General features: G+C 38.4%; 1 protein-coding gene across 6 annotated transcripts in view; it reads right to left on the bottom strand.

Moving 5' to 3' along the window:
* The window catches only part of DENND4C (DENN domain containing 4C), a 121,606-nt gene that overhangs the window by 13,247 nt on the left and 82,014 nt on the right, over positions 1-26,345 (bottom strand). For 4 of the 6 annotated variants that reach the window (XM_048222944.2, XM_048222943.2, XM_026506463.4 and 1 more), the window contains 13 exons: positions 25,097-25,225; positions 24,760-24,904; positions 24,341-24,487; positions 19,056-19,178; positions 17,902-18,048; positions 14,319-15,478; positions 10,723-10,900; positions 9,941-10,050; positions 9,471-9,646; positions 5,849-6,031; positions 4,841-5,036; positions 2,602-2,847; positions 957-1,074 (listed from right to left, as the gene is read on the bottom strand). In XM_048222944.2, coding sequence (XP_048078901.1) covers positions 957-1,074; positions 2,602-2,847; positions 4,841-5,036; positions 5,849-6,031; positions 9,471-9,646; positions 9,941-10,050; positions 10,723-10,900; positions 14,319-15,478; positions 17,902-18,048; positions 19,056-19,178; positions 24,341-24,487; positions 24,760-24,904; positions 25,097-25,225 — 3,058 coding nt within the window. The remainder of the gene's footprint in view (positions 1-956; positions 1,075-2,601; positions 2,848-4,840; positions 5,037-5,848; positions 6,032-9,470; positions 9,647-9,940; positions 10,051-10,722; positions 10,901-14,318; positions 15,479-17,901; positions 18,049-19,055; positions 19,179-24,340; positions 24,488-24,759; positions 24,905-25,096; positions 25,226-26,345) is intronic. The other 2 variants (XM_048222945.2, XM_026506468.4) reach the window with 1 other exon arrangement.

Genomic DNA, 26,345 nt, shown 5'->3' with positions numbered 1-26,345 from the left:
TGAGCATTTTTTTCATGTTTGTGTTATGCACTGAATTACATTCCCCCCAAATCTGTAACACTGAACTTCTAACTCCCTATGTGACTTTATCTGAAGACAGGGTCTTTAAAGAGGTAACTAACGTTAATGAGGTCATAAGGGGGGGGGCCTCAGTCCACTATAGTCGGTGTCCTTATGAGAAGAGAAAAGGACACCAGAGAGAGGCAGGTGTACAGAGGGAAAAGGCCATCTGCAAGCCAAGGAGAGAGGCCATGGGAGAAACCAAACCTACTGACATCCTGATTTTTGACTTCCAGTCTCCAGACAGAAACAAATTTGTTGCTTAAGCCACCCAGTCTGTGGTATTGTGTTACGGTAGCCCTAGCAAACTAATATAAGTCATGAAATGTTCCTTCCGTGAACTGCCTACTGATATCATATGCTCACATATCCCATAGGTGGTGCTGTCTTATTGACTCGAAGGACTTTGGAATACTGGATGGTACTTCTTTCAGAGCCCTGGAAAAATATGTCCTAAACATAAGACTGAAAATGAAGCCAGAATCTTTGAGATCAGTATCCACATAGTTGGAATTACGATCCTATACCAACAGCACATCCAGATTGCTCTTCCACTAACCGCACTTACTTTCCCAATGCCCCCCGAATTGGCATCCAACAGAAAAATCACAAAATACTCTTCCACTCCCTGACACAGTCAAATGGGTCAGTATAAGAGCAAATCAATCTGATCTAAAATGGAAGAGATACTAAAAATGTATGAAAAACTTTAAAATAAAGCAGAATAATTTGTTTCTCTCACCTCCTTTATTTTTTTACCCCAGTAGTCTATTCTTCTTTATTGCTAAATAATTTTCTACTGTATGCATTGTACCACAACCTGTTATTCATTCACCTGTGGAAAGATATATGGGTTGTTTCTAGTTTGCGTCTGTCTTTAATTCTATTTTACTTACTAAAATTCCTCCACGAGACATACAAAGGTTCTCCTGGTTCCTGATGCAGGTTGATATTATCCCATAATAGCTGGATATACACAAGTTTGCTATCCTGGGACAGAGATGATAGAGGAAGCTAAAAGAGATCAACAGAAAGTATTAGCACCCTAAGCAGAATAATGATTACCAGTGGATCTAGCAAAGCTTATTATATAAAACAAATGAGTTCTTTAAAAACTCTGGACGTAAAATCCTTTTTTTCTTTTTAAGACTTTATTTATTTATTTAACAGATAGAGACAGCCAGCGAGAGAGGGAACACAAGCAGGGGGAGTGGGAGAGGAAGAAGCAGGCTCCCAGCGGAGGAGCCTGATGTGGGGCTCGATCCCATAACGCCGGGATCACGCCCTGAGCCGAAGGCAGACGCTTAACCGCTGTGCCACCCAGGCGCCCCAATAATGGACCTAAAATTCTAAGCAAAAATTTTAATTTTTATTTGTACCTGATGATAAATATTCCTATTTTCTGAAGTGCAGGTTTATCATTCCTATTTCCAGACTGCAAAGACAACTTGGTAGCTGGGCACAGTGGCCACATGAAAGAGCAGTCACCATGACAACAAATTTTAAGGTAGGAGAAAGTACAATAGTTTCTACTATCTTGTCGTGCACACTGCTACTTAAAATAAATGAGTCAAAAGAGAGTGTGATACTAAAGCAAAGATTGTGCTGTGCCCTTGGTGCACGTTGGGGTGTCTCTCAGTATTCAGTATCATAAAATGAAGGAACTCCAGGAAGCTCAGAGTCTCCACTGGAATCAGGCACCCCAGCATAAGTACAGTACGGGCTTTACAGTCAGACAGACAGACTGTGGTCTTGGCTCCCCAGCACGTAGTAGGTATGTGACCTTGTGTAAATTACTTAACTTCTCTAACTCTTAATTATATCATCTGAACAATATGGATAAGAGGAGGCCTTTAAAATAAAGTTGTGGGGCGCCTGGGTGCCTCAGTCGTTGAGCGTCTGCCTTCGGCCCAGGGCGTGGTCCCGGCGTTCTGGGATCGAGCCCCACATCAGGCTCCTCTGCTGGGAGCCTGCTTCTTCCTCTCCCACTCCCCCTGCTTGTGTTCCCTCTCTCACTGGCTGTCTCTCTCTCTGTCAAATAAATAAATAAAATCTTAAAAAAAAAAAAAAATAGAGTTGTGAGAATTTCAGCTGGAGATTTGATAGTTCAGAATAAAAACTATCTTTTCTAGCCACCCTTGCAACTAGATATAACCATGTAACTAAATTTAGGCCAAACAGATACATAGATAAATGTTACTTGCAACTCCAGGGACTATCCCTAGAGAAAGAAGATGTGCTCTTCTCCATCCATTTTTATCCTTACTGCTGGCTGGCATGTGGATGTGATGGAAACAGAGTAGGCATCCTGGACCAGGTATGGAACTTGGAAATAGAGGTTATGCACCGCTGAGCAAAAAGACAGAAGGCTCTCAAGTCCCTAACATTATACCATTCCAGGACCACCTACCCGAACTTTTATGTGAGAGAGAAATAACATACATCTTGTTACGGCACTGTTGTTGTATGCTCTGTTACTAGAAGCTAAGCCGCATTCTAACCAACCCCAATGCAGTGTAAGTATCAAAGCTGCTACCCTACCTGTACACCTCCATTACAATGTTCAGATGTGAGGATGAGTCCTGGCAAGTTACTAGGAAGGTCCAAACGTCTGAAATACCAAACGAGGTTCCAGAAAATGATTGGATGTTGATTGATGAAAGAGGATGTGTGAATCACTTGATCACCTTCATTTTCTAGCAAAGATTCAAGTTCTTTACGAAGCACTAGAGGACTCAAGTAGGGCACAGAAACGGGGGGCGGATTGGGTCTTTTTCCTAAAGGATCCTTTAAAAAATAAAAATACAGAAAGAAGTGAATATTACCTATTCTGTATGTTTAAGAGTACTTCTCAATGAGATTATGCTTTATCTATCCTTTCAAAATCAGTGATTTCAGAACCACTGCTACATGCAGTATACCCTAATGAAAACCTAAAAAAAGAAAAAAATACTTAATCATAAATGTCAAGGATTACAAAAGAAAATTAATAATCCATATAACAGACCTTATTTTAAACACTGAGTTTCTCTATTTTTATAAGAAATACCACATTTCAGATGTTTTATGGTGATTCCCCCCAAAAAGCTGACTTTATCTTCTTTCTAAAACTCTAAACAGATGCAGCAATCTTTGTGTTACTATTTGATGACTCCTCTTACAATTATATCTACTTGTAAAAAGCTTGTTTTTACATTGGATTGCAACGAAAACTAAAGTAGTTAAAGAGCAGTCTTACAAATCAAGTAACAAATGAAAAAAGAATCCAGTTTAGTCTTCGTAAGTTGTGCATATTATAATCAGAATAAAATGCTATGACCAACTCATCAATGAGTACCCCTAGTGCCCAGGCTGAGGTCTCCAAATACCATTTCCTCTAAAAAGAACCAGGGTTTCTTAGAGAAATGGCTGATTCTAGGTCTAGAGAAAAGAATCTATCACATGAGCATGAAACATCTTGTCACATAAGAAAGCAAGGAAGCTTTAAAAAAATTTACAAAAAGTCTACTAGAGTTGTGTCAAAGGAGCTACAGCACCAATGTGCAGAGGCTTCTCGCTGATCACAGATGGGATAATGGAAGTTTTGTTTTGTTTAAGATTTTACTTATTTTTGAAAGAGAGAGAGCGCGTGTGCGTGCGCACACACACAGACAGGAACAGGGGAGGGGCAGAGGGAGAAGCAGACTTCCCGCGGAGCAGAGAGCCTAATGAGGGACTCAGTCCCAGGACTCTGGGATCATGACCTGAGCTGAAGGCAGACGTTTAACCAACTGAGCCACCCAGGTGCCTGGGATAATGTAAGTATTAATAAGGGTAACAACAGCAATGGATGTAAACATAAATGTTTAAATCAATGCGTTCATAATGATACCCTATTCCTCCAAATTAATTGATCACCTGGGAGAATGCTAGGAACCCAACTTGTTATTTTGAAAATTGGTAAATAAAAGGAAAAAATCAGTTATTCTACCTTCCCAAAATAAATTGTGTCTTTGGAAAAGCAAACAGAACACATGTGGGAAGTTTCTCTTTTTGGTATACCCCATATAATAAAGACAGTTAGACTATCACCCTTTACAGCTGGAAATGTATAACCCGATGTGGGCACTGAGGCATTAATAGCTAGTAGCCACAAAGAAAGTTCAAGTCTTCTATTGAGGGACTGCTATTGTCTTACAAAATAAACCACAAAACAAAAACCTGAATCTGATCAAGCTTCTAGATAAAATTACCCATTTATAGGGTTGTAATCAACAAATAAGTTGCAAGGTTAAGAAAAGGGGCTACACATTTAAAAAGACTAAAAAAACAGATCAACCAACTGCAATGCAGAGATGTTATTTGACCATTCGTCAAGCTACAAAGCACACACAAACTTGACATTTTTTAAACCATTAGAAATTTGAACAGATTGAATACTTTGTTATTTTTTTAGTCATACAATGGCATTATATTTTTAAGAGTCTTTATTTCTTAGGAACTATGCAGTATACTGCAATATTTACAAGTGGAATATATGATGTCTGAAGTTTGCTTCAGAGGAATCTAGGCAAGAACTGAATAATGATATACATGAAAGAAGAATGGCCCCAAGGAGAAAATTACTGAAGCCAGATGGCAGGTCAAAGGAACTCATTATACTCTTCTGTTTAGTTTTGTACATACTTGAAATTTTAAAATTCTTAGTCTGCTTACGAAAAATTCTTATCACTTATGGATTATGTGCTGCTCTAATAAATACTTACATGAATACACAGATAATTATAATCTTGTTACATACCACAACTTCCTGCAGGCTGTTTGGGAGACTGACTGTTGAAATGCCATGAAACGGTCGCTGGGAAAAGTCAATATTTTGCAAGGGACCTCCAACACTGTGACTTCGAGTCAAAGATACATTTCGCTTTGATAAACTATTAGGCGCAGGTGAAATTTTCATAGTTTGGACTTCTCCACTGGCTCTCTTTATTTCATCACTTTAAAAAAATGAAGAAATGCCGTGTTTGTGCTGTAATACAATCTAAAGCTGTCCAGGTAGAATATTTTCTACAAGGAATTTTGAGTCTACTGAATGTATCGGAGAAGAATGAGTACCACCTTGTAAGATTTACATTTTCTTCAGACATTTTTGTAAGAGTAGTCAGAAGAACAGGACGGAGTGGATGACTCTGATGAAGGGTGGGAAGACGACAAAGGGTAGGTAATAGATATTCTTTTTAAAAGACAAAGTGCCCATTCAGTTGCTTTATTCAAACATTACTTCATCATTATTAGCCAAAATCACCTAGAATTATGCAGCTAAGTATTATGGATTCATTCATAAGTATTTAAGCTCTATCAGGCCATGATCAACCTACGGACAGAGACCAGAGCTTACTTTTTTATTTTTAGTGCTTAGCATAATGCTCAGCATACAACAGGCTCTCAAAAAATGTTTGATTCAAACAGTATTTAAGAGGAAGCAGTATGTTTCACAGTAAAGATGAGCACTGGGTGTTACACGCGATCTGGAAACTGGCAGTGACTACACTACAAAGGAAAATACTCTGTACTCTTGAGAAGTTCATTTTGTAAAAGGACACTATAAAACATTAAACATGATTTCAAAAATAGTTTATCATCATATTCATTCATTTGATACTTAAACAATGTATCATAGTAAAAAAGTTAAGACCGAATTTTTTAAAATGCCAGAACTTATGCCTACATGCATCAGGTTATCTGTAAAGATGGAATTTTTACAAGGGTGCCCAATTTATAATACAGACTTCTCTGTGCCCTGTGGTACCTTGACTCAATCGCAGACGTGGTTTCTTCTGTTATGGTCTGGCTTTGCTTTGGGAAATCCATAAAGTTGATCAAGTCAGGTTCTGCTGAACTAGATACAGGTTTGTGCTCTGAAGGTTCACTTGCCAATGGAATGCTGCCACTTTGTAAACTGTCACCAGAGGTACTTGGTTTCAGGAAAAAGCTAAATATGGAGCAATGAAAAAAAAGTCTTTAAAAACCTAGAACCCTCTAAATTTCATATTTAGAAATACTTTACGATAAAGCAGTCACTGATGAATTATACAATCCATAGAACTACTGCCTCTTTCAAACACACACCCACACACCCCCGCTATCATTCTATCTTCTTCTCTTGTCGTAAACTTTTCAAATGAAAAAGGTCTCAAAGTCATTACAGTTCAATATAAGATCCTTTAAAGAAAGCTATGAAGGAAGATGGAAAGCAAAATATTTCATTAATTTTCTGAGTTAAACAAGACAGAGAGGGAGACAAACCATGAGAGACACTGGACTCTGGGAAACAAACTGAAGGTTACAGAAGGGAGGGGGGTAGGGGGATGGGGTAACCCAGTGATGGGTATTAAGGCACACACTGCGATGAGCGCTGGGTGTTATACACAACTAATGAATCGTTGAACACTACATCAAAAACTAATGATGTACTTATATGCTGGCTAACTGAACACAATAAAAAAAAAAAAACACGGCAGCAATGGCATTTTAGCATGTATTAACCTATAAGTGTGTATAGTATCCTCTCCCCCTTAAATATCCATTTTGTCTCTAGTCATTTCCTCTTCCCCTTTATTCATTATTTTGTTTTCATCTTATCTCTGTCCTCTTTCTGGGTGGGGATGGAGTGAGGTGGGCCTTGCAAGGGACATTAAGAGAACTCTCTGAGGTAATAGTAATGTTCTGAATCTTAAGGGTTAGAGTTGCATAAATGTGTGCATTCAATTTTTAAGTGGTACATTTTAAATTTGCAGATTTTTTTGTATACATCTTTATCGCAAAAGAAAAAAACTGTAAACAAATACTGAACTTTAGTTAATATGTATGCTAAAGTCTTTGGGGGAGAAGTATATTAATGTCTACATCTTCTTTTAAATAAATAAAAATATAAGATGGACTGGTGAATGAAGGGACAGACAGTTGATAAAGCAAGTACAATAAAATAGTAATTGGAGAGATGGCTATTTGGGTGTCCCTGTAAGAAAAACCTTTAAACTCAGCTGCAAGTTTGAAATTTTCCATAATGACATATTGGGGAGGAAAATCAATAATGCTCCTTTTTACCTACTTAGAAAATATAAGGTACTTAACACACTAGCTTACAAAACACAATTAACTCAACAAAAAAGTATAAGACTATGGAGAATAATTTAAAGCTCTATTAAAAGGATATAAAAGACAATCTAAAAAAATGGAGATACAGATCTTGTTCATAGATAAGAGTAATACTGAAAATGTCCATTCTCTCCAGATTAACCTATACATATAATGCTGCAATCTCAGTGAAAACTCCAGCTGGATTTGGGGGCTGTGGGGGGAGAGGGGAGACTAAAGTTGCTCTAAGCAAAATAAATAAAATTCCATGACAGGGAGCTTACCCTATCAACCGGATGTAATACAAAGAGTAATAAAAATTGATTATTGACCCAAAAACAGGGAACACAGAAGCAGGGTGAGGTTGTGCATGGGAACTTGATACATGATAAAGGTGAGGCTACCCATCAATGAAGAAAAGATAGCAAACGGGCTCCTCACATGGAGAAAAATAAAGCTGTATTTCTACCATCATACACAAACACAAGGGTGTAGTCCAGATTAAAGACCTAAATATCAAAGGTAAAAATATAAAGCTAACAAAAGAAACTTCAGGAGACACTCTTCATGTCCTACAGATGGGAAACCACCTTTAAAACAAGACCAAAAGCACAAATCATAACGTGGAAAATTAATGGATAATAACATCAAAATGAATGATTTCAAGGAATTAATATCAAGAATATTCAAGACAGACATCAACAAGAAAAAGAAAGTTAATATAAAAATGGACAAGGTAAAAATAGAAACAGGCAAAGTTAATATAAAAATGGACAAGGTAAAAATAGAAACAGGCAATTCATAGAAAATGCTGGAATAATTAACAAGTATGTGAAGAGATAAACTCACTAATATTCAGAGCAATTCAAACAAAAATAAGATACTACTTTATACTCACTAGAATACAAAAAATAGAAAAATAATACCAAATGCTGGTACGGATATACAGAAATGAGAATTCTTAGGCACTAGTATAGTAGTGGGAGTACTGCCATCTGGGAAGCAATCTTCCATTGTTTATTGAAATCATGTATGAAAATGACTCCATGACCTCGCTTCTAAGACTATTATTCTGAGAGAAACTATTTCACAAGCTCAGGAGACATATTTTACAGTTCACTCCATCACTGCAGTGAAATATTTACAGTAACAGTGAACTGGAAGCAACTGAAGCAATAGCAGGATAATGGATAAATAAAATGAGGTATTAGCTTTCTACAGGAGAAAAAGAATAAGCTAGATGTACATATAGCAACTCAGCTTTTAAACTGAGTAATGGAGATTATCAGTATTCTAATTATGTAAGTTAAAAATGCAGAGGGCGCCTGGGTGGCAGAGTCGTTGGGCGTCTGCCTTCGGCTCAGGGCGTGATCCTGGCGTTCTGGGATCGAGCCCCACATCAGGCTCCTCCACTAAGAGCCTGCTTCTTCCTCTCCCACTCCCCCTGCTTGTGTTCCCTCTCTCGCTGGCTGTCTCTCTCTCTCTGTTGAATAAATAAATAAATAAATCTTTAAAAAATGCATAATTGTGCAAAACAATGTATTTTATGAGGGTATATATTCAACTACATATCACACAGGGTAGAGACAATGTCTTTGTTGAATAAAGGAATGAGAGTGGGAATGGGGGCAGGGTTGGGGGTAGGGCTAGTAAGAGGATCCTTGCACAAAGCAATGATGATAGTGCATCAGGAATTAGAATATGATTTCACTCAGCTCCACGCCTAAAGCTAAACGGAAAAACTAAGCTAAGAAGAAACACCTGTACGATTAGAGATACTTAAAAGCCGCTAAAGGTAGATCATAATATGAAGTTTGTCTGCTCCATACAACAAATAGAATATTAAGTGTAATTAAGTAAGCAGTTACCAAACTCTCAATTACTTAATGACTAATTATAGATCACCTAGTCTCTTTTCTATTGCCTAGAATTTGGTCATTTCACCGTACAGAACACTACTGTAAAGGGGCAAGAAGTTAGGAGAAGAGTCAAAACACCCCATCCCTCACACCTTTATTTTTTCTTCTAGAAGATATAAAGTCACTGAGAATGAAGTTTAAAATAATGATAAACATTAAAGTTCTGAAAGATCTATAAGGTTTAGCGCCAAGAATTACCTACTACTGATAATTGTGTATCTCCTCTATTACCAGTATTTTCTACTCCAATACTGAGAGTGAAGGAGAGAAAGGAAAGGGACAGCTGGAGTGTGCCATGACTATTTCACTCTTCCCCCAGGAGTCATGCCTTCTGGGACGGCACTCACCTCTTAAGGGAGCTTTTACAATACTAACCTTGCAGAGCCTCTCAAGTCTTTAAATTCTATATTGAGAAGAGGCAAGAAGTTGCTTTTACAGAATGGACAGGTTGTATTCAAATTTGAATCATCTGCCGTCCATCCAGCCATAATTTCTTCGTCATAAACTAAAGCTCCACAAGCTCTGCACTGTGAACAACTTGACATCAAAACCTAAGAGTAGAAAAGTGCAGACACTGAGAACCTCCACAGTGAAAAGTCACCTTAACAGGCCATCCTCTTGAGACACAGAATTTTATTTATTTTGTTGATCAAATTTGGAATTAACAGTTCAATCACTTTACAGATAAAACTACCAGTTTATTGTCTTACTTACATGAGACATGAAGCAAATTCAACAAAATGATTTACTCTTCTGTCTACAAGGGTATCACAGAATTCTGTTACAGTGCCATTCTGAAAGATGTTTACAGCCACTTTATCATGGGAAGAATACAGAACTTTTACCTCCATTGCACAATTCTGATAGATGCTGGACATGCTGGTATTTTGAGAAGAACCATGGTCTGATTTTTCACAGTCCTGCCCTTTTATGCTTCTCGGAAATGGAGGTTCACCTAAAGAGAAATCAATATAACACGTTATATGAGAATGTCCTTATTCTTTGGAAATACATACTAAAGTATTTAGAGGGAGTATCATGAAGTCTGCAATTTATTTTCAAACGGTTCAGTATAAAAACTTCTGTATGTATATATCTAAAGTTAACAATAGTTAAATGTAAGTGGAGAAAATATCATTCATCATATGACTCAACTACTCAGGACATTTGAAATTTTTCATAACAGAATGTTGGAAAAAATAAACAGAATTAAAAGTTCGTAAAATAACACAGCACTAAGAAATTTCAGTGACAGCCCAGGGATTCTCAAACGCTGGTATACATTTGATTTATCCAGAGAGCTGCTTAAAAATATCTTTTCCTAAGGCTGCAATCCCACAAATTCAGTCTCAAAAGTTTTAGCCTAGGGCTTTGGACATTTGTCTATATTTTTAAATAACTTCTCTGTGTGATTTCGACACACACTAAAGTCTGAGAACCAATGACAGAGTCCACAAATACACCTAAGGTGACTGTAATACTTAGAGATCTTATAAAATAAGTGATAGTACGGTGTTATATTGAAAATCTATCCGCTCATTCAACAGATGGGGCTGACTGTGTATGTGGCGGGGGGAGGGGAAGGTATGGGCAGATAAATGACAGGAGAGGACAATCTCTCCCATACCTGTTGAGTACTGCAGTTTGCCTGCGTCTCCACTGCTGCTGCTACTGCCAAGGCTCGTGCTGCTCTGGGTAAGTTCACTGGGAACCAAGCCCGAAATATTCATGTTAGGTGTCCCATTCTCCCCCAAAATATGGTCTTCGAGGCCAGCTGGGAAGCTGTAATCTCTGTTAGTTTCCTCCTTTAATTGAAAAGAAAAAAACCCCACATACATAAATAACATCTTCTCCAATGAGAACATATTCAATCTGCCCTTAGAATTAAACTTCTCTACAATCCTTAAATAAATTATCATCCTCCTATTTTTCAAAACCATGAACTCTTCTCAATATGATTTGGAATTTCCTTTCCATAGTCAAACAATGACCTACAATACTTTAAGATTTTGTTTCACCACTGAAACAAAATGTTGGGGTGTCTCTCAACAATCAATATCATAAAATGAAGGAACTCCAGGAAGCTCAGAGTCTCCACTGGAATCAGGCACCCCAGCACAAGCACAGTAGGGGCCATAAAGTCAGACGGACAGACTGTGGTCCTGGCCCCCCATCATGTAGTAGGTATGTGACCTTGCAGAAATTATGTAACTACTCTAACTTTTAATTATATCATCTGAAAAATATGGATAAGAAGAGTCCTTTAAAATAAAGTTGTTGTGAGACTTACAGCTGGCAATATGATTTTCAGAACAACCACCATCAATATTAGAGGCATAAAATAAGAATAAAGTTCCAAACAGTATAGTTCTGAACTCAGAACTGATGCTTTAGTTTATACAGAAAACATTTTTTCCTTTTTTTTTTAAATAAAGATTTTACTTATTTATTTGTCAGAGAGAGCAAGCACAAGCAGGGGGAGTGGCAGAAAGAGGCAGAGGGAGAAACAGGCTCCCCGCCGAGCAGGGAGCCTGACGGGGGGCTTGATCCCAGGACCCTGAGATCACGACCTGAGCTGAAGGCAGACACTTAACTGACTGAGGCACCCAGGCGCTCTAGATAAAAAACATTTCAATAAGCCGTTTCCTTTTTTTATTTTTGCTTTATAGAAGACTTGTGTCTTGTTATAAAACCATGTTAAGTGATAAAAAAATTAGATATGCAAAACAGGAAATAAATGCACTTATATTACCAACACCCACAAGTATAATCAAAATCTTAATATATATCCTTCTAGTCATTTTAAAATACATATATATACTTTTACAAAATAGGATATTGTTTTTAACCTATTCTTATGTATTTTAATGTCATTAAATCTAAATTACTTAAACCCCTGCAAGCTAATCCAGTGTACTGACGTACTGTAATGCATTTAGTAAATCTCTATTGCTTAAACATTCAGAATGCTTTTAGTTTTATGTGTACACTGATGAATTCCTTAGAGCTATTTTTATACATATCCCTAATTATTTCCTTAGATTAAATTCTGGATAAAAGTTATAACCATTTTTTATAGACTTTGTATTCATTCCCTCATTTTAAAATATTCATTAGGTATAACCTGTTTGCTTTGTCAGGCACTAGTACCAGGGCTATAGTCATGAAAAGAAAAGAAAGATTAAGATATGTGACCACCTGAAATTTATAGTCATATATTCCAAGTCCAAAGTGCTCTGTAGAAAGGTGGGGTTTTTAAATTTTTTTTTTTTTTTAAAGATTTTATTTATTTATTCAACAGAGATAGAGACAGCCAGTGAGAGAGGGAACACAAGCAGGGGGAGTGGGAGAGGAAGAAGCAGGCTCATAGAGGAAGAGCCTGATGTGGGGCTCGATCCCAGATTGCCGGGATCACACCCTGAGCCGAAGGCAGATGCCCAACCGCTGTGCCACCCAGGCGCCCCCGGGTTTTTAAATTATTATTCTTATTAACACTGTTAGATAAAATTTCAAAAATAAAATGGCTCATTCGGTTAGTTTACCTTAACATAATGCTAGGTTAAGATACTTTTGAAGCTAGCTTATTTTGTCTTTCCTTCACTGACGTTGTAAGCTCTTTTAAATGCAAAAAATGCAACTCTGTCTTACAGAACTCAATATTGTACTTTTTTTTTTTTTTAAGAGATGGGGGGAGAGAGAGAGAAAAGGAGGGAGCAAGAGGAAGAAGCAGAGGGATAAAGGAGAGAGAGAATCCCAAGCAGGCTCTATGCCCAGCGCAGAGCCTGACTCAGGGCTCGATCTCACAACCCTGAATCACGACCTGAGTCGAAATCAAGAGCTGGACACTTAACCAACTGAGCCACCCAGGCGCCCCCTCGATATTGTACTTTTAATTCAATTAATAGTTTGCCTACAGAATAGAGTCTTCTTTCAAATGGCATATAAATCTTACTTGTCTGATTTCCTTTCCTATCTCTAACTTCCTATTTAGAACTTTAGCAAGCTGAAATGGATTCTGTTTTCTTGAAACGCATGGTGTCTCAAGCCTGCACGCTTTTTCATATGGCCCTCTCAGATACACCTTGCTCCGCCTTACCACGTTCACTAACCCAAATTTCAAATTCATCCATCAAAACCTAACTTAGATATCACCTGCTTTGCTCTTTGTGAACAGTCCCCCAGCAGAGCCTCTTCTAAGACACTGCTTCCTTCTTTGCCACCGTAGCGGTTTATGAGCACGGACTTTACCGCCAGTCTCCCAGAGTTCAAATTCTAGTTCTGCTACAGAGGGGAGGGGGGTGGGGGAATGGGATAGACCGGTGATGGGTAGTAAGGAGGGCACGTATTGCATGGTGCACTGGGTGTTATACACAACTAATGAATCATCGAGCCTTACATCGAAAACTGGGGATGTACTGTATGGTGACTAACATAATATAATAAAAAATCATTATAAAAAAAAAAAAACAAATTCTAGTTCTGCCACTCATTAGTTGTGTGGACCTGGGGAAATTAATTAACCTCTCTGAATCTCAGGTACATCATCTATAAAATGGGGATAACAACAGTACCAAGGCACAGGACTGCTATGAAAATTATATATCAAAATAGATACACAGCTTATGACAGCACCTATAACATAGTGTTACAATAATAATAGTGAACTTTTATAGCTGTCGGTCTTTTCCACTAAAGTACCTAAGTACTATATAATTCTTTGAACACAAAGGTGAAATTTTAATTTTTTCTGTAAAACAAGTAAGCAAAATTTCCCCCTTCTATTTCACAGGAAGGTCTAATGATTCTCTTTTCAATAATTTTTAAAAGAATTAGCAATTGTTATGCGGTATGAAATCTACGGATTAAGTTGCAGAGTGATTCCATATATATTAAAGAGATAACAGATAAAAGTTATTTTAAAAGTGAAGTGCTATGCAAATATAATACGGCATTATTATTAAAGTATTAATCATTAGCACCTTCAAAGAAAGAATGTGTTACTCAGACTCATCTATGGAATTATAAAGTAGTCCTGATATTCTATTTCTTTATTATTAATTTCCTTACATTTATGTTCATTTCAGGAAAGAAATAGGATATGCATAAAGTTTTAAAATATAAAAACCAAAGGTGCCAGAAATCTCAAGATAATAACTTACATATAAAAAAAATTCCTAGCAACCGTCCCAGATCAGACAGAGCATGCGCAGAAAACACGCTTACCTCATCATCCGAGTAGCTGTACGCAGACGCTACGGCCACCCACACCTTACTGGCTACTGTTGCCGCTTGTTTCATGCCAGATTTCAGCACGTCTATCTTGGGTCCTGAGAGTATGTGATCTAGCTTCAGCCCTGACAGAGAATTTACCACGGAACCCAACGAGCCGTGCGGTGAAGAGCGCACCAGGGCCGCTAAAGCGGAACGTTCTTTGTGACCTCGCGAGGGCGTCGGCTGCTTGAAACGGCCGGTGGACGGTTTAGCCCGGGCTGCGGCAGGGGAGCTCTTTCCACTTTCGGGATCCTCCCGAGCGGCCGGGCCATGCTCTAAAGGGAGGCTTGACCTCCTCTCCGAAGGGCGCGTAAATGCCGCGCTCGGGCCAGACTCGCGGCCCCCCTCTGCGTGTAGCTCCATACTGGAAGACTTGCTACTCAGGGGGCTCTTCAGGTTCATATAGCTTTCGATCTCATCGGCCAGGTTACGCGCGACAACTGGAGAGGACACCTTATCTTCAGAATCCGGAGTTTTTTCTCCTGTACATTCAGTGGCCAAAAGAGACAAAGGATCTAGTCCAGTTTCAACATCCTCCCTCTCAACGGCTTTAACGACACCATATAAACTACTTCTCTTATTTATTAGATCTCTGGATCCTACTTTCAAGTCTCCGGGATGATTACCATCAGCATCCCTTTGCAGACTGTCACATGCATCCTTTTCCACAGGAGTTTTAGCTCCACTGTCATCAGCCACGGGTTCTAGGGGCTCTTGGCTTTCCTCAAGCATCTCTAATACCGAAGATCTGTGCTCTGAATCCCAAGTGCTCTCAGACACACGAGTCCTAGCGTCAGCTAGATGACAACTAACACTGTCAAAGCTATGGGTGCTTGCAACCCGGAGTGGAGAGGTCTTAGGACACGTCAACGCTGCTGTGAGAATCTTGGCATCTGCTCCCATCATAAGAGCCACCTCACTCGAATTCAAATCCAAGCTGCTTTTCTTCAGCAACATTCCTGCTCGACTTTCAGAACTGAAACTACAGCTCCTCTCTGGAAAATGCTTTTGTCTTTTATCTCCTCTCTCACCATTCTTCTTGAGATTGGTACCTTCACCAAAGACTGCATCTTCAGCTGGATGAGTAGAAAATGCCACATCTGATGTACTACCTAAAAGGAAAAGAACAATATTAGAATGAAACTCTATTTTCTGATCTAACTTTTAGAAAAACGTTTCTTTTCTGATTTTTGAAAAGTAACACATACTCAGAGTAAAAGCTTCAGAGTTCAGAAAGTACAAAGAAAGTAGACAGAAAAAAGAACCACCAAAAAACCTCCACTCAATCCTGCCTCCCAGAGTTAACAGTTAGAACCTACCTTTCACCCCCGACACATACACATTTGAAAAATCATGCGATATGTGCTGCAGACACCTGTACCGTTCACTAAAATCGATCGCGTTGAGCAAATACAGATCTAGAAATACATCCTACAGTTGAGAAGTTCTACATTCCATTTAAGAAATATATTTTGTGTTAAGTAACAGACCTAAAAAGACAAAATCTCTTCCCTTCTGGCTTTCATACATCTAATTCAATAAATATTTGCCAGGAATCTACTCCGCACAAAGTAAATTCACAATCATGGAGGGATTATATATTTGCTAAAACCCAAGACTTACTGCTCCAAAGTAAAATAATTCCCCAAAGTAAAAGAATCCAGAATGGAGTTCTTACACTTGATTCCAAGGAGGCTGATAAAATGTGAATAGCTCCAAATTTTTCACAGATATTCATTCCTTCTACAAATACTCAAATGTCTACTAGCGTTTACCACATAAGGTACTAAGAATATAACAGCAAATAAAACAGACATGATCCCAGGTCTCTCAGAGTTCAGTCTTGTTTGATCAACTGGAACAAAATTATGCCAGGGGCTGTAAGGGGAAGCAAGCAGTCTTTTCTTTCTTTCTTTTTTTTTTTAAAGAGTTTTGTTTAGTATTTTTTAAAATTTTATTTAAATTCCAGTTAGTTAACATACAGTGTAACATTAGTTTCAGGTGTAGAATTTAGTGATTCATCACTTACGTACAACGCTCGGTGTGCCTCACAACAAGCAAGTAGTATTCCTTGCTACCGTGCAATTTTTTCCCATTCCAAGACCAAAAGCTATTTCCTATTCGAATCATTATGAGACCTTAAGTCTACCCATTCCTATTTAGGATTCTCGTTTGTTTTTTAAAAGGCATAATGACCTAGGAGACTTGAGGGGAAAGTTGTCTTTAATAAAGTCTTCATCTTCCAAATTAATTTCAAGGTTCTTTTTAAGCTTCCAAATGGGTACCAAATAATAATCATAATCACACCAATTAAAGAGAATAAGCACTTACAGATATTTCACAGCTTTTACGAGAATTAAATTAACCTATTTTCCAACTCCAAAATTTGTGCCTGTTTTGAAAACTTATACCAATATCTGAGAAACAGATCTTAGCAAATTTACTGGTTCTCATAGTATTTCCAAGAATTTAGTGGCACATTTTTTTCAATTTTAAAATAAATTTGACCCTCTGATATACTGGCAAAAGCCCCACTACTACCTTTCTTATTAGACTAACTCTTCCCACATCAAGACATAACATGGAAAGAGGATGAGTAAAGAGGGAAGGAAACACACCAGTCCCCAGATCTTATACATGTCAATATTCTGAGAAGATCATAAACCTTTGATGAAGAAAACTCTGCCCTCCTCCTTTTTCTTTTCTAAACCCACTAGCAACAGGTTGGGAAAATAGGATACAGAACATTATACCAATTATTTTTTTCAAAAACCTTTAGCTCCATGTCTTGAATACAGCCTGCTCCCCAAACACACACACACACACACACACTGAATTTTAAAAGAAGGAGAGACTTTTGGAATAAGGAGTATTCCTACATGGTTTCAAGCAGCTGAGCAAATTACTTTCTGTAAGTCATAGAACAGATACACTTAAGACAGCTGGCTTTAGAGCAGTGAATTACAGCTACTACTAAAGACAGGCCAATCGCTGGGTCCTTTGAAATCAGACTTAGATGCACGCCTAAAGGGTCCTCGGGAGGCCTAAAACACAAGTGAAAGGACTGAACTCAAATTCAAGGGAGTCATGCGCAAAAAAGAGTTATTCATCACAAATAAGCTGCTCAGGGTGCCATAAAAACTGGCCAAATTAAAGATGCACTGGTACTTCTCTGTAGCACAGCATAGTGATATGAACCTTTTTCTTCCACTACCTTTCACTGCCACCCTAAAGCCCCCCTGGAATTCAGTAACATCAGTGCCTCTCTGTTCTCCATGAGCACAGCAGGCCCTCTCTCATTATCTACCATGAGAAAGAGAGACCAAACTGAGAGGAGGCCCTACAACAAGAAAAGGTACTCCCAGTAACAATTAAGCACAATAAATACCTCTCCTTTGAAACACTAAATATTTTAAATAACAACGTCTTAACCCATGTATAGGATCCAAACTTCTGGCTCATCACAGTTAAGTCATCAATTTAATACCATTAAAAGCTACTCTAAATATTTAGCCATCAATATGGGAAGACTCACCCGTGCTGCTCTTCCTGCCCCCGAGGTCGAATATCCCAGACGGAACCTTCACGATACTGCCGCCCCACGCGGGGGGCTCAGTAGTACCCTGTGGCTCCGCACCAGGTTGTGAATGTTCTGCCACACCAGCAGAGACATCACACACCTCTGGGGAAAAAATATTTGGATGTTATTCCTACTTTTACTAAAACTGACCAGAAGCCATATACTGATTTTTATATATTTTTTATATTTTCCCCCCAAGTGGGGGTGAATACATGACTATTTTATTACTAATCTATTGTGTCTGATTTACTTTATGCCATAAATGTTGCCAGTACTAATGAAAATAAATGCTGTATTTTAGCAAAAATAATCCTAACTTGAGCATTCCTGTGAATAAATTAAAGGTTGTGGCTTCCAGTTATAATCCCATCACTTGTAAAGCAGGAGAGAGGCTTGCTTCTGCTCACTCTGGAGCATAAATTAAGTGACATCATTTAAGAAAAGTGTACTTTTGTGTAAAAGGATAGGAAGAACATCTTATTACCATAAAGCCAGAAAATTCCTCCACATTTCCATAAAATGATTACTATAAATCTTATCTACCTCAATGAGTCCCATTAAAAAAAAAAAAAAACAGGAAAACCACAGACACTGTATCCAATCTATCCAATGAAAAATACCTGCTTAGATATTTGAAGGACTTCTGGTGAAAGAGCATTTTAAAATAAAACAAGCCCTGCAACACAAGTTTGAGGACTCAAAGCTTAGTCCTGGTTCTATCACAAAATGGCTCTTTGCCTTTAGCAAAGGAATACCTCAGTGGACTGCAGAGTCCTACAAAAGATCTCTTCAATTCTAAAATTCAGAAACTACTCATTCTCTGCATATATCACATTACATAGTATCTTATAAGCCCAGACCTTACATTTCTTTCTAGGAAAAATCAACAGAATTATCAAATCAGACTTAAGGAGTACAGGGGTGCCTGGCTGGCTCATCCAGAAGAGCATGAGACTCTTGATCTCGGGGCCATGAGTTCGAGCCCCATGTTGGGTGTAGAGATTATTTAAAAACAAAAACAAAAAAACAAAACAAAACAAAAACCCAAAAAAACCTTAAAAAGAATACAGTATTTTTCTAAAGAAAGCAAGTGAATACCAGTACTTAACCTTCTGTTTGCACTCTTGTTTTAGTTATCCCTTCTCCTGCTGCTTGTTCTTCAGGCACGTGAACTTCTGCGTCATCCTTTAGAAGTTCATCCTTAGAGCCATAGCCTTGGTCAGACTGACCACCTGTTGACAAAGAACGCAGGTTTACAGGTGAATGTTTTCACACACTCACAGTCCAGCTATAAAACATCAGAAGAAAACTCCACTGATGTACACAATTAAACTTACAGAAAAGGAAGATACGAGAGCTCACGAAGCACACAGAACATGGTAAACAAATGATAAGAAGCGAAGAACAGGAACTACAGGAACATCAAAGACTAAAAAATCTAGAAGCGCTGAACCTTAGTTTCCTCATCCGTAAATTAAGAGATTTGGACAAGATGTTCTGAAAAGTTTCTTTTGGAGTATGTCTACAGAATGCTACCTTTTGTGGAAGAGGAGGAAATAAGCATATATCTGTTTACTTTTGCAAACAGAAATGCAGAAATAATACATCAGAAAACAATAAAACTGGTTAACTACAAGGGGTGTAGGGAAATAGGACGGAAAGGATAAAGAGAGAGGAAACTTCTCTAAATATGGCTTATTGTATTGTTTTTATTTTTGGAAATGCATCAATGTCTACATATTCAAAAAAATTAAATCAATAAAACTGGGAGGAGGGTAGTGACTAAAATTAAATGCAAACAAACAAATGGGACCAACTATGTTTCACATGAATAAACATATTGAAAGGATGGGGAACAGGGGGAGGGGGATAGGACTATTCCAAAAAACTTCTCAACACAGTATTTTGAGTATATACCCTAAGCCTGGGAAGGGGGGTAACAGACAAATCCTGAACGCTTTAGAAAGTTCCTTTCTCCCAGAATAGATGTAGCAATTCTGAAATTATTCTATATATGCTGCAGGACAGAGCAAATGAGTAAACATAATGATGGTTATTGGGAGCCAAGATACTTACTGTGGAAGAAAAGAGATTTTAAAAAAATGAAACAAAGGAAGACAAAGAAAAATCTGTAGGGTTGATTTGAAAATGGAAATATATCTAGGGGCGCCTGGGTGGCTCAGCTGGTGAAGCATCCGACTCATGGTTTCGGCTCAGGTCATCATCTCAGGTCATGAGATCAAGCCCTGTGTTGGGCTGTGTGCTCAGCGTAGAGTCTGCCTGAGATTCTCTCTCTCTGCCCCTCCCCACCCTCCAATAAATAAATAAATAAATCTTAAAAAAAAAAAAAAAGAAAGAAAATGAAGGTATTTCTAAAATATACATACATATTTTCTTTTTCTTTTCTCATATATACATATTTTCTAGCTCCCCTGAAAAATTCTAGAAGCAGTAATAGCCTGTAGCGTAAGCATACGTAGAGCCCAGATTTTGGCTTCTAGAATCTACTGCCCATTGAAAGGAACCTGGGATCCTTGAAGAAATGGCTGATTTCAGATCTCAGGCAGCAAAGCTACAAGAATGAGCCAGGAACATTTGTTGTGTAAGAAAGGAAGTGTTCAAAAACATAATCAGGGAATGTCTGAGTAAAATGATTAAAGCAGAAAACACAGAATACCATCCTATAAATGTGGCTGTAGGACAGAGTTGGCAAAGTCACTACTTTTTTTAAAGATTTACTTATTTGAGAGAGAGAGCGAGCAAGCAAGCAGGGGGAGGGGCAGAGGGAGAGGGAAAGGGAGAATCTCAAGTGGACTCCACGCTGAGTGCACAGCCCAACACAAGACTTGATCTCACAACCCTGGGATCATGATGTGAGCGGAAATCAGCATCAGACGCTTAACCAACTGAGCCACCCAGGTGCCCCATTATCACTACCGTATAGTAAAGACTGGTTATGGCAAGAATCATCAATGGATGTTAATTTAAAACAGAAAGTGTGATGAGAAAGCAGGTATTACTGCATAGTCTCAGAGTCTCCTCACAGACAGCTTATTATCTGCAGGGGCTGGAATGATAATGAGGAGAAACCAAATACAAAGACCAGGGGATCAAAATTAGTATCACCAACGAGCGGCAGGCGGACAGACACTGCGTGCCTCTGGGACGTGACAATCACTTTTGTAGCAGAGCCATGGATGTACAGCCCAATCTAGTCACAAGGAAACATCAGACAAACTCAAACGAAGGAGCACTCCACAAAATGACTGGACTGAATTCTTCAAAAGGTCAAGGTCATGAAGACAAAGAAAGGCTAAGGAACTGTGCCAGGATAAAGGAGACTAAAGAGAGGGCCATAAAGGACATTACAGCAACTGCCAAACTGGAATGCAGACTACAGATTAAAGTAGCATATCGATATTTTCCTGAATCTGGTTAACTATACTACGGTTTTATCAGAGAAAAATACCACTAGAGCATTAAAAAGTAAAAGGGCAGGATGTATGCAACCTGCTGTCACACGGTTCAGCCGAAGAATGTGTGTCTGTGTGGACAGAAAGAAAACGACAAAGGAAAAGTGGCAAACTAAGAGAGTGAATCTAGACAGAAGTGACTCAGATGTTCTCTGTAGTACACTTGCAACATTTTCATAAGCTTGAGATAATTTCAAAATAAAGTCCTAAACAAGTCTATTTGACTTTTGAGTTCTATCATTTAAAACGGAAACAAAGACTGAAGACTAAACTAGGACTAACTGAAACTAAGTTCCTAGAGAATCTTCACAGAGGATGTCAGTGAAACACGACACAGGAGCACACAGGTGACCCTTGAACACTGGCCCTCCCACCCTGCACATTCGAAAATCCAGGCGTAACTCTTCACTCCCCAAAACCGAACTACTAATAGTCTACCGTTGACTGTCAGCCTTACCAGTAACATAAACAGTCGATGAACACATATCCTGTATTCTATGTATTATATACCGTATTCTTACAGTAAAGGAAGCTAGAGAAAAGACAATGTGATTAAAAAATCATCAGGTATTGCGGTGATGCTGTGTGATGACAGACGGCGGCTACACTGTGGTGAGCACAGCGTAAGGCAGAGAGCAGCTGACTCACTACACTGTACACCCGAAACTAAGGTAACATCGCGTATAGACCACACTCAAATTTAATTGTTTTAAAAAAGGTGGGGGCGGGGGGACAAAAATCGGAAGAGAAAATACATTTACAGTACTGTATTCATTGAAAACAACTGGCGTGCAAGTGGACCCGTGCCATTCAAACCCACGTTGTTCAAGAGTTAACTGTAGTGCCTTCTACCTCCTGCTGCTGCTTATACTGCCACTCAAACTCTGGGTTTGCAATATAAACAAAGAACTAAACTTCTTTATATACCCCTCGTTAGAATGATTAATTTGTCAGTTTTTTATTGGCCCCTCAGAAAGTCTGGTAAGGCATATGGTGCCATAAAATGGACACTAGTCTGGGGACGAAGCAGACTGATTAAACCGAGGTATGCACCCCAACAAGCTAAGTGACTCCAAATCAGGTACCAAGTGGGAAGATTCTACAAGAGAATCCTTAAAGACAGAGGAACCTAAGCACCTGGGTTGAAAGTCTCCAAAAGTATCAAATGACATCACCAGAAACTCCACAAGGACCCATAATCACTGTAAATTCAGCAACAGGGCTTCAGCCATTTGAAATGCAACTTGAAAAACATATATGGAAAAGAGATCTAAGTTTCTTCCCCAACTACTGGAATCTTTATGCCGATTACCCAGAATTACTAGGAGATTGTCTTTGTCCTTAAAGGAGACAAGTTTAGAAGAATAAGGACAGGATTTATCTATTACTATTTTTAAAATTATAATTATTCTGGTGAAATGGTTTCATATCACAAAATTACTCTCTTGGGTTTTTTTTTTTTTTCCATAAATGAAATCCATTTCTTCTTACAAGTTTTAGGAACAAATACAGGACGAAATAAAATAAAAGTCATATAAAATTAAAGTCATATAAAATTAAAATTAAAACCATATAATTAAAGTCATATAAAAATGACTCTCTAAAATTAAAGTTATATAAAAATTCCTACTGTTGAAAGTTAATTTACAAACAGGATTGTAACTTAGAGCTCTATGTTGACTCTCCATGGTTTATAGATGGTTCTGTAATTATGGGGTAATTTTCAGCGCCAGAATTTAGCAGATCAGTTTTAGCAAGCAAACGCATCTCAACAGCTGGAACACTGAGACATTTAATCCCCACAAAACCACTGGATACAACGATGCTACAAACCCCAACGGAGAATTACAGCAAGGCAGGCGTGCGTTCAAATAAGGTAACAAACATGCTTTGCAACACGACAGGAAAATATTTTCAGTGGTACATATATGATTACACTTATCTGAAGAAGAAAAAGTCAAGAAAACTGAAATTGTTTTCCACCTGTAACAATACTTCAAACACAACAAAAGGTTTCTCCCCCACCCTTGCACGTCAGCAAAATTTAACCTAATAAATGGGAAATTACCTGAAGCGGTTAACATTCAAGGGTAGCATTAATGCCCACGTGTATCCATAGCTTCCCGTCACACAAGTCTGTCTGCACCCCACACCATGACAGCCAAGGACAAATGCGGCATCAAGAAACAGCACAGAGCAAAAAGCAGAGCAACAAAGAGCAGAAAACAGGAAACTTCAGTCATTGAGACAAGTTCATCAGATGAAGCACAGGAATTAGACTCAGGATTCTTCTTAAAGAAAAGCTTGAGATATTAACAATAACAACAACAAAAAAGAAAAACAACACAAAAAGAAGGATGTGCAACACACAAATATTCGCTCAATGTGCTACTTGAATTATGCGTCTTTCTAACTTCAGAGGACTCAGGGTACGCCCGTAGCTTTGCATGTGAAAGTGGCTTCAGAAGTTTCTCAGATTTTAAGAAGTGTCATTTAAAATGACGACTAGGCAAAGAGAATACTCCTTCTCGTGGTGTGTGACTTTTTTACTTCCCTCTTTAACATTCGTAATCTCAAAAGCTTAATCTTTTCCACTTAATGAAAAAAAGATCTGCACGTTGTAACACTAAATTCAAGTTCCTCAGTTCTATCGTATACTTTCACAAATTAATGATTAACAAATACAAAGGGAGCACCACGCTGAAGCCTTTTACACAGCACTCCAATGTTAATTTTATATATTTAGGAAATAGAAAGAAGGGATCTGCAACCAGAGGTGTAATTTCTTCCCCTATTTATATAACGTATTTTTAAAGTACTCATTGCACAAACTCTTAAGAAAGGAAGGTAAAAGCTTTTTAAAAAGGGAAAGACTTACTGAGAGAGTAAGTGAAGGGTTAGTAAAATGCAGATTTTAGTACCTGTGCTAAAGTGATTATCAGTGGAATCAAGCCTGATTAAATCTCTGACGAAGACTGCGTGCTCCCCACTGTTAGCATCGTTAGAACTATCCACGCTACCGTGGCTCACCGTGTCCCCATCACTTCCACCTGTGGCAGTCTGAGGAGCTAAAGACAAGGACAACAGCAGTTCAATAACGCATGCACTGGTCATCTCTGAAACTAAACGCGAATGCCCCACAATTCATATGCAGTTGCAGAACACTTTCTAAATTTGGGGGGGGATAATTTTGGACTAATGTAATCTCTATCTTTAGTTGTATAGGAAAATATCAACCAGAATTTCATTTATGTTTTCTACTTCATACAATTAAACACTCATATGCCTATATAAAGCTTAAGGTTCAGCAAGAGAGTATCTTTCCAATCACATGTATTACCTGATATTGAGGAGACCTGTGACTTTTGCACAGTCTTTTTAAGCGGTTGCCTAAATTGTGCCAAGCCACGTACCACATTCCGTACCTTCGTCCATAAGAAGATACCACTGCGGGTACTGCTAGGCCACGGGCTCTCCAAAACTACCTACAGGTAAAGTAACGGTTAAAAATAATGATTATTAGGAACACTTGACTTTTTAAAGAAATACATACATATATAATACACACATAAATAACTATAGCTTAAACTCTAACAGAAGTTTCGTGAATAATATAAGGTACAAAAATGTATCAATCTTAATAAGCAGCAGAGGTTGTCCAATGTCAATCCACTTACCTTATTATAATAACCATAAGTAATAGCATTTGGCTTTATCTTAGCAGTTTTCATTTCAAATAAGACTCTCACTGCTAAAACAGGATGACCCCAAAGTCCGCAGAGCTGCATGACTACTCGATAGCACACCTACCAAAAATAACATCAAAGCATGAGCAGTTAATTAGACTGACTTGCAGACATCCGTAAATTACTCAGTTCTTCTTCTCAGAGTCATTAAGCACTATTTTATCCTTTGTTCTGAGCCTCGGTAAATGATTTCAAAGACCTATTCGTTAATGAAAATACCAGCTTTAACTATATCACAGAAGACCTATGTGCTTGTGGCCATCTGTTTCAGCAACTAAGTTTACACAAAGAGAACGACTATCATTTCCCATAATTTGAGAAGGAATTCATTTTTTTAAATCTAATATGATTAAAATAACTCTCTCCCAAATCATGTTCTATATTCTGTGCCAAAGGAATTAAAGACAACGTAACAAAAAAGATTTTGTAAGCCCATACTTAGAAAAGTATGAGAAGAAACTTTAGGGGCGCCTGAGTGGCTCAGTGGCTGCTCAGTGGGGAGTCTGCTTCTCTCTCTCCCTCTGCCCCTCCCCCTGCTTGCATGCGAGCTCTCTGTAAAAATAAAAAATCTTCAAAAAAAAAAAAAAAGAAACTTTAAAACACTGTAATACTATTAGCAAAGGCTTTTCTGAGAATATGTGTTTACTGAGGACGGCGAGATTTGTTCACAAGAGGACAAGTGAAGTTAGAAGACGGAGTCAGAACCTCACATGTTAGAAGACTTCGGTAGAAAGCATGGAGAATAAACAGGTATTTCAAGGGCTCTGGCAAAGAGGTGAGCCAGCTGACAGGAGCAGTGACGGTCTGGCCACAGACTCTCTTACGGCTTAGTCTGAGAATAAGGAAATACACATACAGAAGATCCTCTTCTTGGGATTTGTAACATGTGCTCTGCTTATGACAGAGTTGGGTAACAAAAAGGTACTGTAAAGCCAAGGTGCTCTCAGCCAAAGGGGAAAGCAAAAAGATCTCAGAAAGCATATTTTAGTCAAGAGAACAGAAGAAATGAAAGAGAGAGACATGAAAGGGCCGAGGGTCAAAAAGACGACTACTTGGAAGCCAGGAAGGGAGAATGTAATTTAGGAACAGGAGGTCCGAAACTGTGGGAGCAGCTCTACACACGACTACGTGAATCAGGCACAACTGAAGGAAGCAGCTAAGATGTGTGAAGGGATCAGAG

This window comes from Ursus arctos, unplaced genomic scaffold (genome assembly GCF_023065955.2).
Source record: "Ursus arctos isolate Adak ecotype North America unplaced genomic scaffold, UrsArc2.0 scaffold_18, whole genome shotgun sequence".
NCBI lineage: Eukaryota > Metazoa > Chordata > Mammalia > Carnivora > Ursidae > Ursus > Ursus arctos.
This window is presented reverse-complemented; position numbering and strand designations above follow the sequence as displayed.